The following is a 17,664-nucleotide window of genomic DNA, read 5'->3' as shown; positions in this document are numbered from 1 at the left end:
TATATAGTGAAGAAGTCAGTATATAATGACTTCTCCACCACTGTTTGCAATCTAGCAATTCTTTAAAGCCAACACTTTTAAACTTCATGTATGAGCACCTATATGTTGGGACGAGTATAGTGGATGAACAAGCGCATTCAAGAGTGATGTGTGCATTTTTATCATTAGTGGTTTTCTGTGATTTTATATTATTTTAATGAATTTGTTTTGCATTATATATGATTAAATTGTGCATATGACTTTTCAGAGTATTTGAGAGGCTTTATACTTATAAGCACATGTGACCCTCTCATATAGTGAGGGGTCCATATTTGAGGGTGGATGTGGACCCTAAAGGGGTGGTGGATTACATATGGAGGTGGAGGAAATACAATAATGTGTGGAGTTGTTTCACTCAAATTAGTTTCATCTAGTCACAAAAAAGTGCTATTATTGATATCAGTATTTGTACTTGAATATTTTTTCGTTACTGGGAGAGATGTGATGTTGCACTTTTCATATGCACTTATAGGTTACAGTAATGCAATTCTTCTATGACACATAGCTGAAGGTCATTACTGAGAAAAAAATCATGAGAATGGAGACATCCCTTTTTGGGAGAAAATGGTTTACTCCGAGAAAGCTACACAATCAATAAACCAGAAATATATCATTCTGACCGCATATAACCTACATGACAAAAGGTACCAACTTGGGGAAGAATTTGCTTTATGCTTCTTAACAGAAATTTTTCCTCTCAGTTATTGATATTCAGGTACCAATGAGCTATTTTTGCAAGAGAACAAAATTGAAATCGCCAAAGGCCATAGGTCTGAAATTATTTTACTTTTTATGGCCCATTGTTTAGAATCACTCTGATTCTAAATACCCTTAATTCAGGGAGAACAATTCAGACCTTAAACGTCTTTTCAAATTGCTGTACTTTGGTGTAATTAAATAGATGGCAGCATATACTACAACACATATACAGTATTTCCTGATTTAAATCTTGTAAAATCAAGAAACGTTTTACCCATGTAGTCTATGTTTTGTTTGCTGGCTCTACATATTCTTCTGTAATGTGTTCTTGACCTCTCCATTTACAAAGAACAAATCTCACTGTGACCTCAACAGGAGTCATTGGGTGACGAATGACATTGTACTTGTTGAACTCACCAGGTGCCTCACACAGTAGAATATGTTATGTTTTATATAATTCAAAGAATCAGTTTAAAAATGTATGTAACATATGAGCTTGTATTATCTGACTTATCAAAATGTTTTAAGAGATTCAAATGCATTAAGGAATACTGATTGTCTATTGATGTTATATATACAATAGTTCAATATTTGATGGTTACAATGCACCCAGTACTAAGTGATAGCTAGAATGTCATAGTAAAGACATAAGCAGTGTGCATGTGTAAATAGTGTGAAAGATAACTTATCAAGAAGCATTATTTTAAGAATTGCCATGTCAGCACTATCTACCTAGACAGAAGGTACATTGACAAGTGGGTAATCTGTCACTTGTATGCACTAAATACAAGGCCTTTAAAAAAATCGAGGTTACTGCTACATCAGGGGTGCCCACAATTTTTGTGTTAAGATCTTTTTTTCAAATGACGAGCTACATGAGATCTACTAACAAAAAAACACCCTCGCTCTCTCTCTCCTTTCTGTCTCTCCTTGCTCTCTCTCCTGGCTGTCTTTCCTCTCTCTCTCGGCTGCCATTCCTCGTCTTTTCTCCTGGCTGGCTCTCTTGGATGTCTCTCCTCTCTCTCTTTCCTGGATGTTTCTCCTCGGTCTCTCTCCCCTGGCTGTCTCTCCCGCTCTCTCTCCTGGCTCACCTTGCTGTATTTTGCAACAGGCTGTGTAAACGAATATTCTTTGATGTAATACATAGTACTTCAACCACCAGTACCCACCAGAAAGGTGTCAGGGAGCTTTGCTCAGCAGACTCACAGCACAGCTAAATAAATATACCAAAATGGAATAAAGGGGCCACCACTCACACCCTTCATGATCTACCAGCATCAGCTTTGAGAGCTACTGGTAGATCACGATCTACCTAATGGGCACCCCTGTGCTACATACTGTATATTACAAAACATAACTGCTCTTTTATCCCTATGTAATAACTTCTGTTCCAATTAATTTCCAAAAAAGCATACCTTACAAATACTTAGGGGTTGATTTACTAAAGGCAAATAGGTTGTTCACTTTGCAAGGGAATTTTCACATAGCTCAGTGAATGGGGTGGAAATTTACTTTACAAAGAGTACCCAATCATGTACAAGAAACACAAAACAAATAAGTGTTTTGCCAGCCATGATGATGGTTGAATATGTCCACCTCATTTACTAAGCTAAGGTCAAATTCCTTGGAATGGGAACAGCTTATTTGCCATAAAAGTAACTCCTAAGTGTCTACCTAGTTGTGTGCTCAATCTGTGTATTTTCATGAAGGTATTGCAATGAATATTGCTGTGCATGTAACCCATAGTATCCTGTCACCTGCAACTTAAATCTAACTGGATGCTATGTGCTACTGCACTCGGTGGACCATAATTAATCTCTGTACTGTTTTAATGAACAAACAAGTTTCCATTTTAGTGTAACCTAAGTTTGGCAATGCTACCAATTCAATTTGATAAATGCAGAGGTACTTGAAATCCCTTTCACCTCTATTTTATGCAGTAATGTTTTGCATGTGCATTTTAAATGCATGTGCACCAGGGAAAGTCCCTTTTCTGAATATTTCTCTTACCTTATATAATGCATAAAATATGCATGCACACACATCCTAACCATGCGTTTATTCATATAATATACATTCTGCAAAGCATCAGAGAAACATTTATAACAGTCATTTTCCATGGCGCACCTGAAGTTAAAATGCACAAACCTGCATGATATGTATGTTTTCAAACATTCAATATTTATTGCAATGAGACTAATTAATGCATGTAAGCACAGAATAAATGCTAAATAACCTACTTTGTTTTAAAAAAACTGCATCAAGCTCCAACACTTTGCTATGAAGTAGCCACAAAGCAATGTATGGTATTTCTACTTGAAGTGCACCTCAATGGAGTATGCACTTACATACTTATATGCATTTTACTGCAAGAAAGGGGACAAGTGCAAACTGGTACATAGTGAAAGTTTTAGATCACTGTAAGAGAGATGTTGGAAAATCTCTTTGTGATCAATCAATGCCTTAATTTTCGGTTAAAACAACAAAGAAAAAATAGTGTACTGCTTGTGAGTCACTAACAGCCATAGGTCTAATCAGAAGATCACAGTCGGTCCCAATGACAAGTTACTCCGGGTAAGACAACTGCCTTTCCATGGCCATTCTATACTATTCATGAGTAAGGCTGCACTCCTCTATAAACACATCAATCAGCTTTTCCTATACTACTGAATATACTGGGTAAAAAAGATAAGTGATAGACCAATTCACAATTGCTGCAACAAATATTGGGCATGTTGTCAAATTGGTTAAACATGCCAATCAATACATTCACAGTAAAAATCAAAGCAAATAGATTGAAAGAGGTATATAATAAACTGAAAAAATAAAATAAATTTAATAAAACATAAGTTGATACCTTGACACTCATAAGCCGAACCCCGGCTTTGGAAAAGCCCTGGTAACGATGGGCTGCTGCATTGAGAACCCCTGCCTTGGCTGTTTTAAACACAGACAAAATCCGAGTCATCTTTGGGGCCCTGAGGAGCTGTTTAGCTCTTTCTGATCAAGAGGTGATATGAGATTATTCTCCCTCAGAGCCGCTGGTAAGAAAGAGACTGCAGCCCAAGTTACATTTACTAATATTAGCCCCTATGTGGGCATTAAATAAATTTAAGCCAAACTCCGCCTTGCCTTTATCACCACCCTCTTTTACGCTGAGGTTATACCTCAATATTATACGTGACTGTGTGACTTGGTTGCAACACAGATTAAACATTATCTTTTGGAGTGATGTTCAAACAGACAACTTAATAGGACCTCTGGTTTTCTTTCATCAGTAAAGCTATACTGGCCTATGGCAGTTAATCAATAGTACAGGATGAAAAAAAAACCTATTGCACTGTCCGGCAACAGCCTTTTGAACATACACATGAAATAAATTAAGGAGTTCCTTCCTTGTTTCGATAGTGTACATGCATCAAAGAACACAGAAAATATTTAAACCCAAATAAACATTACAAAAGTGATTATTAAATGTTCCAAGTTATATTTTGCAAAATGCATAAAGTTATTTGTGACTTACATGGATTTTCAATTTAGAAAAATCAATCAACACTTTGAAAACCCCTGTACAATGTTAGAGTACGAGGCATGAGGCATATTTGCATTCTATAAAGTGTGTGAGCAATTACTATATTAACATTTAAAACAAGAGGACTAGTAGTCATGGATGGTGCTTGCTATCTTCTGCTTTACTGTACATTTCCACCCTCAATGCACGTCTAGTAGCATCAGCTGGGTTATACTGATGTTCTTAATAAAGATATAAGTTTCCAAGCTAAATGGTGAAACTGTCTGATATATTACTGGTTATCCATATATGTTTAGAGTTAGTATGGCATGCTGCAGGATTATCCAGTGGACCCTGAGTATGGCCCACAAATGAAGTAACCTAGTACAGGTCAGTCATTAATGACTATATCCATATTTCCTATCTGTCATGCAGCCTGTCATTTCTGTCAATATCATGCCTTAATCTCTGCACTGATCATTCCCCAGAAACCCCAGACCTGTCATTTTGTCAATTTTCACTGTGTACAGCAACTTAGAAAGTCACAAAACAATCAAAGGCTGCCACCAGGCTGTGGCCCACCAACCTTTGCCTGTGCACTGTGTTTCTAGGCAGCAAAGCTTGTGACATAAAAATTAGGGACCAACATAAAACCACCTGACCTCCACAGGAACTGAAGGAGACCACATTGCTGAGCTGGCTGGCTGTGTGAGCTACACAGTCAGGAACAAAAAAACACACACGTGTGGCAGTAGTAAGTAAGTGAACCAGGAAAGCCTAAGGTGATCTCAAAAACTGACTACAAAAGAATGGACAAACTATATCCTGGGGCAGAGTAAGAATAGTATTATTTATTTGGGGGTCAGCCACTCACTTCGGGATTAGTAATGCTGGATTTTGTGGAATTTATGTGGCCGTCTTTTTTAGTTAGTATAACAAAAAAAAGCCTAAAAAAGCAAGTGAACTGGAAAAGTCTAAAAGAATCTCAGTAACTGACTGACAATTGAAAAACTATCCTGGGATATAGCACGTGAGAACTATCTTATTTAATGCTATAGGATTTTGTTTGACCATAACTTGCAGTCTGCTGCATTCACAAAACTATATAAAGTATATAAAGTACTTCTTACTCTTGCATGCACTCAAGTGTCTATAAAATATTTTTTTCAAAGTAGAAAATTTTAAAAATACAGAAGAAGATCTAAGATTGGACGTGATCTTCTAGAATTCCTTATTTTGCTGTACACTTTCAACATGGCAAGTAGGTAGTGCTTTGCACCTTTGCAACCTTTGGTATGGGAGCTGCTTGTGACCCATCCATTGTGAGTAACTCTGCCACGGCAAATCAAACGTACACCTAAGTACAGCTCTCATGTACCTCGATGGGAGCCTGAGATGGCAAGGCCAGCCTCTCTTGCCGCTCTAGTCTGGGCACCCCCTGATAGTGAGACAGAGGGTGCAAGGATGAAAGAGTGGCATGAGTGCTGGCTGACTGCTGCTGTCAGCGTAACTGGCACCTGGATGCTGAGCGAAGCAGGGAATGCCAATCACTAGGGAGCGATGTCGGCAGTGGTCAGCACAGCACCAGTACATCAGACAGAGTCTGGAACAGGCCAGGTCAATAGCTTGCATGGGCACGACACAGAATCAATGCTGAATTGTTGTTAACTTAAAGTGTATGTAAACCCTAACAATGAACAGCAATTTGCTCAATTTTGGTCTGTTAAATATACCATTGAAAGCACTTTGTTATATCTGTTGGATAAGTGCAAAAAAAACCTGTTGACTGTTCCAGAAATCCAGCAAGCCTCTAACTTCCTGTGCACTGTGCCATGTTATTTTAAACAGTGTTATCAACCCGGCCCTATGTCATGGAGATAAGGAGAGGAGGAGGTGTTCTGAAGTCCTAACACACTTCCTGTTCTACAACACTGCTTCTCCTTAATGTACAGTCAGTGTAACCGTTGTCACCCTAGGACTAGAGGCATGTTACTGGTAGAATGGCTAGGGAAAAAAAGCTAATGCTATCATTACAACTAAGGACATAAAAGCTGTAATATATAAAATTTTTGTTCTTAGATTTAGATACACTTCAAGCTCTTTCTAGGTGCTCTTTGCCACCTTCCATCCAGTTCTTGCCATGTCCTAGTACTCACTGACCCATTCATTTGAGGCACATGTGGTCTGACGTCCCTGGTGCTAGCTTCATCACAACTTGGACACTATTGAGAGCTGTCACCTTCACAACTTGTGACATTGCCAGCTGTTGTTATGCCATAGCACTGAATTTTAATATCATCCTAAGTTGGTCCTTGTTCCACTAGAGATGGGTGTTGGTGAGAACGAAACAAAAAAAAATAAGCCCTGAAAAGCAAACATCATCAGCCAACATTTGTCCACAAATATTTTTAGGCCAGTATGACATGAATGGGTGCCTTATATAAGCCTGAAAACTATTGTTAATCAAGTATGGAATATCTGTACAATGCCCAGAACTTGTTTAATATAAAGAGTACTTGTTGAAGCTAAGATACCCAGTAGAGAACCTAAACACCCAAAGACCAACTTAGCCCGGAAAGCTTTTTTGGCGCCTGCCTGATTTGCTAGATGGCCAGTCCACACATGGGTGATGATAAGTAGTGAAGGGGTAGCTGGCACCAGGCTCCCAACATGGCTTCTCTGATTGGTGTTTTGCACTAGTTAAGATTACAGAATGTTAAAAGCGTGGTAAAGTGTGAAATTGTCCGCTGTCATTTAGCTATTCTACAACACAGTGCTGGTGAAGAGGGTAGCACCACAATGTTAAACATAAAGAATTAGTACTTCCTTATTTATCAATTATATCTGCCATAAAATAATTATCTCTACTTGACAGATGGATAATGTGCACATTTTAAGAGCTTTGTTTCACTAAAAACACATGACCTGATCCGATGATCAAAATGCAATGTATACAAAGGCATTCAAGGGTACAGACAGTTTGCAGTCACTTTTAAATCAATATTTTTCGCCATGTTAAGGGTGAGATAGGGATAAACTTATATCACGTGTGTACATGTGAGACAGAGTTGTTTAACCAATCAACTTTAAATGCATATATTTGAACAGTATGTTTTGTATACATGTCTGTTATTCTCTCTTTTCCCCTATAATGTGTATGCAGAGCCCTGACACGTACATTTTGTACCCTCTATAATTCTGACTTTCTACTGGCAGGGATGGTGGGTGTGTAGCGAATGGGGCAGGAGGGAAGGGTTTCGATTTGGAGGCGATCCATAGTAAAGCTTCATAAAAGGGATTATAAGTGAGTGAGGAATTTGGAAATAAGCACATTTTGCAATCTAGTTTGAGATTGCAGATCACAAGGCTCATCACCTCACATGACAGCTATGGAAAAATTTAACCTGAAAAACAAATTGCAGAATTTTAGTTCTCTCCAGATACATTATTAGGTTGCAGTTGAATAATGTAATATACTGTACTGGCATAACTTTTTTCAGGCTTGTATAAGTGACTGTGTATAGTGACTATCAGCCTACAATGTGTAGAGGAACCATAAACGTGGCCCTTGACAGCTTCAAAGGGACGCATGTAATATTTAGTATGCAAGATAAGACTGTCAAAAGACTGTCAGATACTTTAGAGATACTATAGGAGACTATCAGAGACTGCAGGCATGAAACAGGGGTGCTTGGAGACTTACAGACCAATTCTGGGCAAACGAAAAAGTACCCTTGCAGTGGGGCTAACCCAAACTGCAAGGGTGTACTGTTCATTTTTGCCTAGGGGCTGGAGTAAAGCAGTTTTACTTACCTAAACCCCACTCCCCTGACAGTCTGTACTCTCCTCTTCTCCCCCTCAGCTCCAGCAGGTGGAAAGGAATGTCCCTCAGCGATCTCACATCTAAGGAACCTACATTAGATGTGATGACATAAGAGGTCCTTAGACCACCAGAGCCCCAGTGGGAAGAAGCTGCGGGCACTAGTCTAGCAGCTCGGAGGAGCCAGGATCATGTAAGTACATCTGTTTTACTCCAGCCCCTAGACATAAACATGCACTTAATCCTTGCAGTGCAGGGGTAGCCCCACTGCAAGGGTACTTTTTTGTTTGCCTGGATATGGGCTTTAAAACACATTACAGGAGATGGTGGGCATGCTAGAGACTACTAGACATGTGCAATTCGTTTTGTTGCGATTCAAAATTTATGGAAATTTTCTCGGAATTCGGACACATCCGAATTTCCAAATCCCAATGCATCTGAATGCATCTGAGTCCGTTTCCAAATTTCGGATCCCATCCGAATTTCATTTTACAGCAAAAGTGAATCGGACATGACTTTTCTGGCCAATCAGATGTGTTTTCCAGTTTAATGCATCCGAATGGGTCTGAATCCGAATTTTCTAATAGCATTCGGGAGCTCCCGAATGCCATTCGGGTCTGGGAGCCTCAGGTTTAGTTTTCATGTATATATGAGGCACAATGTTGCCGCTATGAATATTTGTTCGTATTATAGGAAATTATATATACATAATACTAAAACTGATGGTCCAAGACCCGAATGGAGTCCGAATTTCCGAATAGCATTCGAGAGCTCCCGAATGCTATTCGGGTCTGGAAGCCTCAGCTTAAATATATGACTCCCAGGCCTGTATTGCTGCCTGGAGCTCTCGAATGGTATTCAGAAATTTGAATCCTGAATGCCATTCGGGTCTAGGAGCTTCAGCTTTAGTATTAATATCTGTATATGGTTTTCTGTGGAATTCGCAACGAATATTCGTAAACTCATCCGAAACTAACAAAAATTCTGATTTCGTCCGAATCCAAAACCCGAACTGAATTGAATTTCGTATCCGAATCCCGAAATATCCGAACCGAACCAAACTGAACCCAATTTTTCCACAGCGTACATGACTACTAGAGGCTTCTGAACTACAACTCAACTTTTGTACAATGTAACATTATCATTACTTGCTAGAATCAATGCATGATGGAATACAAAGTCTTGAGTAATTGAGATTGCATCACACCAAGTAGCAGGGAAAGAGATGCAAAGCACACTGGAGTTCTTGGAATTGTTGAAAGTGTTGGGCAGAGGAAGGCAAGACTCAGTGCCTAAAAGGGATTTTGTTGAAGTAATCTTTGATTGCATAATAAAAAAAATATAGCATGTATTCCTATTACAATGCTGATATTATAACAGGATAGTATATGCTCCTTTAAAACTCCTTTAAACACTAAAGTCTGCTCCTGAACATATGGAACAGCATCAGTCCCTGTGGAATGAAAGCAAAATACAGAATTGGGGTAAGAAATAAAATAAGATGTTTGTGAAGCATTTCGTGCAGCAATAGGAGCTGCAGAACTAACTCATGTAGCAATAATTTTACTCTATGAACAAAGCATGAAAGTGATTACTCTGAACATATCACAAATGAATGTGACTACATAGTATTGATTTTCAGGGACATTTTACTACAAACTCTTTATCATAGAGGTAATAGAAAAGACATGGAAACCTCCTATTTTAATTTGGATGTAGTAACGCTCAGCCGTGACCTTCATATAAGATGGCAGTCCCTGGAATGTGTTTGACACTGCCATCGTGAAATGGTTTCCTAATAGCTGCCAAGTGTAATGGGCGATCACGACTATAGCTTGTTTGCTGGTCAATAACAGGTGCTCCATGGCATCAAATGTTCCCGTGCATAGTATAACTTGTGCAGGTGTATTTAGAACATAGGATGTAATTATACTTGACCAGGCAGAGAAGGGCAACCTCAGCACTCCAGCCGTGGAGTGCTGAGCGTTACTACATCCAAATTAAAATAGGAGGTTTCCATGTCTTTAACATAACATAACTTATACTCTAGCAGTCATGCCTGTGGTTGAGTCTTGCAATGCCTCGTGAGACTTGTAGTTCTACAACAGCGGGAGTGCTGAGGTTCCCCCGAGTTAGGGTCATCATGCTTGAGGTGCCTTCCAGACTGAGTGTCAGCTAGAACTATAAATAACACATTGACTGAAGTCTGCTACTGAACATATTGAACTAAATGAAATGGAGTGTGGGAAACAAGACATGAAATAAAGGACAGACACAACAACAGGTTTGTGGAGTAATGTAGGTCCTGCAGAGTCAACTCACGGACAAATAATTTTACTCTTTGCTGTAAAAAAAATGCCTGAAATGTACTTTTCTGACTTTATTAAAAAACAATGTGACTAAATAGTATTGATTCTCAGGGACAGCCTGATAATGATAGTGTTATTGGAAATGACATGGAAGCCACCCATTTGGATCAACAATGCTCAGCCATGACCCTCATATCACATGACAGCAGCTGAAATTAGGTTGACACTGCCACCATGAACAACTTTCTATACAGCTGCCAACTGTATTGGGTGATTGTGAACAGATTGAAACATACATTGAGGGGGATTTACCGAAACTGGAGCAGAGGAAATCTGGAGCTGCTGTGCATGGCAACCAATCAGCTTCTATCTTTTTTTTTCAAATGTTAACTGAACAAACTGAACATAGAAGCTGATTGGTTGCCATGGCCAACTGCTCCAGATTCTGTCTGCTCCATTTTTGATAAATTCCCCCCATTATAGTTTATTTGAAGTTCACATATTATATAGTTTATACACCGATCAGCCATAACATTATGACCACTGACAGGCGAAGTGAATAACATTGATGGGATATGAGGGATATATTAGGCAGAAGTTGATGTGTTGGGAACAGAAAAAATGGCCAAGCATAAAAATTTGAGCGACTTTGACAAGGGCCAAATTGTGAGTCAGAGCAACTCCAAAACTGCAGCTTTCGTGGGATGTTCCTGGTCTGCAGTGGTCAGAACCTACCAATCGTGGTCCAAGGAAGGAAAAATGGTGAACCGGTGACAGGGTCATGGGTGGCCAAAGCTCATTCATACACATGGGGAGTGAAGCCTGGCGTGTGTAGTTTGAACCAATGATAGGGCTACTGTAGCTCAAATTGCTTAAAAAGTGAATGCCGGTTCTGATAGAAAGGTGTCTGAACACACAGTGCATTGCAGTTTGTTGTGTACGGGGCTGTGTAGCCACAAACCGATCGGGATAGCTATGCTGACCCGTGTCCACCACCAAAAGCATTTACATAGGCATGTGATCAATACAAATGGACCATGGAGCAATGGAGGAAGGTGGCCTGGTCTAATGAATCATTACATCATGGGGAAGGTCAGGTGCATGTGCTCTACCTGAGGAAGAGATGGCACCAGGATGCACTATGGGAAGAAGGCAAGGCGGTGGAGGCAGTGTTCTGTTTCGGTAATGTTCTGCTGGCAAACCTTGGATCCTGCCATTCATGTTAATTTTACGTTGACAAGTACAAACATTGTTGCTGACACCCCTTCAATGAAAACCGTATTTCCTGATGGCAGCGGCCACTTTCAGCAGAATAATGCACCCTGCCACACTGCAAAATGGTTCAACAATTGTCTGAGGAACACAACAACGAGTTTGAGGTGTTGACTAGACCTCCAAATCCTCCAGATCTCAATCCAATGAGCATCTGTGGGATGTGCTGGAAAAACAAGTCCAATCCATGGAGGCCCCACCTCGCAATTTACAGGATCTGCCACTGACGGTGCAGATCCTGGTGCCAGAAACAACAGCATAACTTCAGAGGTCTAGGGGAGTCCATGCCTCAATGGGTCAGGGCTATTTTGGCTGCAAAAGGGGTGCCGACTCAATATTAGGCAGGGGGTTATAATGTTATGGCTGATCGGTGTATATAGATAATTTGCTCATGGTTGAATTAAAGTGATTCTGTCAAGCCAAAGGCAGGCCAACTTAAAGTTAAATTCTAGGTATATGGCTGAACACCACCTAGAGAGCATATATGTTTACTGAGTTACTTTCCAATATTCAATTCTGTTCAGCCAGGCTGTGATATACACACCTCTGTCACATAGCAATGCAGATGATACTCCCATAATTTCCATGTTTACATCCCAGCCCCGGGTCAATACAAAGGAAGAGACTTAACATCATGGTGCAGGAGGAAGTAAACAATGATAACAAGAAGGTAAGGGGGTAGTAATGTATGTTGTGTTGGGTCGGTTTTGTTGATGGTGGTTTCGTTTGAGGTAATTGGGGGATGTTATGTGTTAATCACGATCATGTGATGTTATGTGTTAATCACTGCTGTGTTCAAAGTTACTACACCCTGCGGGTCCATCTGCCCTGCTTAGTAACTTCGAACACAGCAGTGACACCACTGGATCGTGATTAACACATAACATCCCCTAATTACCTCAAACGAAACCACCATCAACAAAACTGACCCAACACAACATACATTACTCACCCTGCCCAGGATCTCGACCCCATGAGATCCAAGGACCTTCGTCGCTGATGTCGCAACATTACTTACTTTATGGTAAGTCTATGTATACACACCTGTATATTATCCGCATTGAATTTACTCACCTGCCCATTCATTTATTTTTGGCCAACACGCTGATCCAATCCCTAATCACTTTGCTACTTATTCACACCAGGTTGCTAGCGCTTCTCTACCGCCTTACCTTCTTGTCTACCACCTCGTGCCCTACAATTAAAACCCCTTCCAGCACTTAGTAGAGCGCTTATTCCCTGGACTTTTTTCTAACTGGAAGTAAACAATGGACTACAAGTAGAGTAACATGGTTTACAAAGCTAAACTTAAGTAGGCTATACACTGCAAATGTTAGCTGGTTTTTGATGAACAGGCCAAAATTCACTCAGTGGGTGCCCCTGTTGGCACCCTCCTGCCCGGCATCCCTTGATCAGCTAATTAAAGGAGCAGGTTGGAAAATTGTCCACTGAACGGAGCTTGCGGCGGCTGTCAGCATTCAATGCAACTTAGCGGGGTGGTCCTCCGTTTCAGCAAATGTTTCTCAATTGTACGAGTGAGCTCTTTATAAGTACAGGTGAAACTCGAATAATTAGAATATCGTGCAAAAGTAATTTCAGTAAGAGCTGCAAAAGGGGCCCAAACCAAGTACTGAGTACATATGCATGCTTGTACTTTTCAGAGGTCCGATATTGTTCTATGTACAATCCTTGTTTTATTGATTGCATGCAATAATCTACTTTTTTGAGGTTGTGGATTTGGGGTTTTCATGAGCTGTAAGCCATAATCATCACAATTATGACAAATCACGGCTTGAATTATCTTGCTTTGCATGTAATGAGTCTATCTCATATATTAGTTTCACCTTTTAAGTTGCATTAGTGAAATAAATGAACTTTGCACGATATTCTAATTATTCGAGTTTCAACTGTATATCCCCTTTAGATTGTAAGCTCCCATGAGCAGTACCATTCGAAGCCTTTTGTTTTTAATTATTATGTAACTGTGATGCCCCCCTTTAAGTTGTAAAGCACTGCGCAAACTGTTGGTGCCGTATAAATCCTGTGTGTCAAATTATCTGACAGCCTGAACTTCTGCATAATGTAGCGACACCGAATCCTCTGATCTACTTCCAAAGTTAAAAAGTCTGGTTCTAACCTTGTAACATAACTTGCTGAAGTTAGCAAAAATAAGGTGGAACCTAAACTACAAAAATGCTGGTCTGCAATTGGTTATCTACGCTCTGGAACATTACCAGCACTTGGCACTATGATACCTATGATGTGCTTTTGGATGCTGACTTGCTCTGCTCCCATTGGATGCTTACTGTTTTCCAAGTCATAGTCCATTTTCTGTGGTCTTACAGATTTGTTACCTGATAGGCATGCATTCAATTTATTGCAACACTGTGCCCATAAATGCCTTTAACTCTTGCATTAATTGTTATTCAATTAATTCCTTAAAGTCATCATTTATAAATACATTGATGCACATTTACACTTTTAAATTGCTTGTCTGACATTATAATAGCAGTCCACCCAAAACCTATATTGCAGGTTTGGTTGGATATCAGGGAGTTGAGTTGTTTATCATCTAAGACAGTATTTCTCTGGGATTTCTCTAAAATGACTTCTAAACTCTACCCAATGGCCACAGCCTTCAAGGCAGTTTGTGTCTCCTTTTTTAGATATTTATACATTAGTGTGCAACCACCATGTAAAAAGAAATTCCCTCAGATGAAGCAGGAGGTGTACTCTATCATGGTGGGGGTGAGCAGATGTAAGAGCAACTGAGAGATTTCAAAGCTAGTCAGTGATAAGGTTCATCAGAGTCCTCATGGCAAAGTTGTCATGTATCCTAGAATGACCCTTTATGTTGTTCATAAGGCTGAATTTCTCTGCTGTATGCTCAATTTTTCTTCCAAAGGAATGCAGAGACAGTTAAAAACGAAATGATGTCCATGTAGGCTGTGTTTCAGTATGATTTTTTAAAAATCCTGATTTGTTTTTTTCTGCAGCAGTGAGAGTAAATTGCATGCTATGCCCATGCAAGGAAAAGCAACTGGTTCATGTAACTGTGGCTTTTTCCAGCTTCACATATTCATATTTCTTTTGCTACCTTGCTGATCTGGAAGGAAAGAGAAGAAGCCGTGTGAAAGCTGTATAATGTGACAGCATGGTTGAGTGATGGCAAGCATCAGTGCTGCCACATGGAAGGAAGGGTGGGTGGGTCACATACTACACGTACCTGGAACGAAGGGTGGGTCACATACTACCCATACCTGGACAAAGGGTGGGTGGATCATATACTACCCATACCCGGAAATACTGTGTCTGTGAAGGTTCTCATTTATTCATGTCATGGTATATCTGTAAAAAATAAGTTAAGGCAACTGGACTTGCTGTATTTTTCTTAAAGACGTTTCACTGGACATCCGACGAGCTTTCTCAATTCAGAATGACCATTCTGTCATTCAATTAATTTCACTCAATTCAGAATGAATACCAATTCATTCTGAATTGAGAAAGCTGGTTGGATGACCAGTGAAACATCTTCAGGAAAAATACAACAAGTCCAGTTGCCTTGACTTATTTTTTACAGATATATTGGAAATACTGTGGGGTCTATTCACTAAGGGCTTGTTCACACCAAGCGCGGAGCGGATCCAGAGCAGAGCAGGTGCAGAACGGATCAAAACTGCGTCCAATGTATTCCTATGGTATTTTGAGCTCCAGTTCACATCGCAGCCTTGAGATACAGAGCAGGTGAAAAAACTGCGGCAAGCCCTATTTTACCTGCTCTGGAACGCATCAAAAACGCATGCAAGTGCCTGAAAGCCCATGTTAAACTTTTTTAAAAATTTTGTTTTTTTTTTTTTAACCAAAAAGGGCCCGGAACCCATCAAAAATGCATCGACGCGGCACAACCCACTGCACTGCGTGTGCAGAAACCTGACTGGATCTGCTCTGCATTTGGTGTGAACAAGGCCTAAGCTGCTGTAGGCAGCCGAGTGACTAACCGACCCAAGTGAAGTGAGCAGAACGCTGTTTGGCTATTCACTTCAGGCTGGTGCGGCTGATTCCAGGTTTCTGCACGGACATGAACACTGTATGGTTCTTCAATTTAAATTGCTTTTACTTGGGTAAGGATTCTACTTGGCTTATTAAGGGTTAACATTTCTACTTGCTTCTTCTTTTAATGTTAGTATTTGTGAGGGATTTGTTGACCCTATCTCTACTGTACTGACTTATTTCATTAAGATATTGTTAGGATAGGCACTGCCTATCCTAACAATGTTTATTAACCTGACTTCTGCATTCAAATTTTAATTACGTTAATGAGAGAAACAGTCCTTGGATTTCAGTCCTACATCTTTTTATTAGGACAGATAACTGTGAAAGTGCTCAGAAAAACAAGGAATCATCCATGTTGCCTGCTGCTACAAAAAAATATAAACTATAGAGGGAATTTCTCAAATTTAACTGCAAAAGTGGAAATACGCTTTTATAAATACACTTTGTTTGCGTATTAATTCTTCATGGTCCATGTAAGGGGCATGTCTATATCCAGTTTCTGCTAAAAGCTGCCATGGGAGCTCCAAAAACATTGCTGTCCATTATGCTAACTGCAACAAGCAACCCCTTCTCAGCCTGGAAGACCTAAAAACAGTGGTGTCTATGATGCAAATTTCAGCCAGAGCTTACATAGTCTTGCTCTGGCTCACCCCCCCAGTACTGCTCTATTGGCCAGTGAAGTCACCCATCACACCTACTAGCCAAAAAGGAGGGTTATATGACAGGCCACAGCATGACATGCGCAATGCATTTCTATAATAGTGCAACACGGGTCCTGGAGTTTGCAGCCATCTCTGGAGATAACGTGGAACTGTATGCAGGCACTTGTAGGTCCCATGACCAGTTTACAGCATTTAAACTAGGGATGCCCAGATACCGGTTATTCAGTATCAAGTACAAGTGCCGATATTTTTTTCTCGATACTCGCCGATACCGAATACCTAAGCTGGAAGTCCCATTAAGGAAGCCAGGTGGCCTGTAATGACTCGCCACCTGGCTTTCTGATTATCAGGGAAGCAGTCTCCAGGCTCCCTCATCACCAGGTGACGAGGAAGCATGGAGCCAGCTTTCTGGCCAATCAGGAAGTTGGGCACCGTGTAATGACTCGTTGCCTGGCTTCCTGATTGGTCGAGAAGCTGGCCAATCAGGAAACCGGGCAACGCGTCATTACACGACACTCGGTTTCCTGATTGGCCAGGAAGTCAGCTCCATGCTTCCTCATCAACAGGTGATGAGGGAGCATGGAGTCGGTTTCCCGAGCCAATCAGGAAGCCGGGCACCGTGTAATGACTCGCTGCCCGACTTCCTGATACCGGAAGCTCAAATATCGGGCCAGGCATCGGAGCATTTGGGCGAGTACAGTGGCCATAATACGTATTTCCTATGCTTCCCGGCTCCATCTAGTGGCCATAATACGTATTTCCAATGCTTCCCAGCTCCATCTAGTGGCCATAATACGTATTTCCAATGCTTCCCAGCTCCATCTAGTGGCCATAATACGTATTTCCTATGCTTCCCGGCTCCATCTAGTGGCCATAATACGTATTTCCAATGCTTCCCAGCTCCATCTAGTGGCCATAATACGTATTTCCAATGCTTCCCGGCTCCATCTAGTGGCCATAATACTTATTTCCTATGCTCGTAAAGAAAGAAATGATCTTTACACCCAGAATAGTGTTCGGATCACAGATGTTACTCCAGAACAATTTAGTGTGAATAGCCGAACGGTGTTCGGCTCACTTCACTTCTGATCGGTCATTCACTCGGCTGCCCTCGGCAGCTTTGTGAATAGACCCCATAGTTTTATTAATCACTTCATTAACCGGGAAAAAACAGATGATATTTAGTAATGACAACCGATCCACCCATTTCCTTGTTGTACTTTATAACCAGGCCCCAAGTATCAGTTTAGCTAGAGAGACACCCATTGTTTATACACAATGGGGGGAAATAATCAAAAC

General features: G+C 40.6%; 1 protein-coding gene across 1 annotated transcript in view; it reads right to left on the bottom strand.

Annotated features, from left to right (window-relative positions):
* CPS1 (carbamoyl-phosphate synthase 1) overlaps positions 1 to 6,506 on the bottom strand; it is a 53,395-nt gene extending 46,889 nt beyond the window's left edge. The window contains exons 1-2 of the mRNA XM_018565452.1: positions 6,489 to 6,506; positions 3,596 to 3,706 (exon numbers count right to left, since the gene is read on the bottom strand). Of these exons, the coding sequence (XP_018420954.1) occupies positions 3,596 to 3,706; positions 6,489 to 6,506 (129 nt within the window). The remainder of the gene's footprint in view (positions 1 to 3,595; positions 3,707 to 6,488) is intronic.
* Between the last annotated feature and the right edge of the window lie 11,158 nt (positions 6,507 to 17,664).

The sequence above is a fragment of the Nanorana parkeri genome, unplaced genomic scaffold (genome assembly GCF_000935625.1).
Source record: "Nanorana parkeri isolate BGI_ZX_2015 unplaced genomic scaffold, ASM93562v1 scaffold849, whole genome shotgun sequence".
Lineage (NCBI taxonomy): Eukaryota > Metazoa > Chordata > Amphibia > Anura > Dicroglossidae > Nanorana > Nanorana parkeri.
This window is presented reverse-complemented; position numbering and strand designations above follow the sequence as displayed.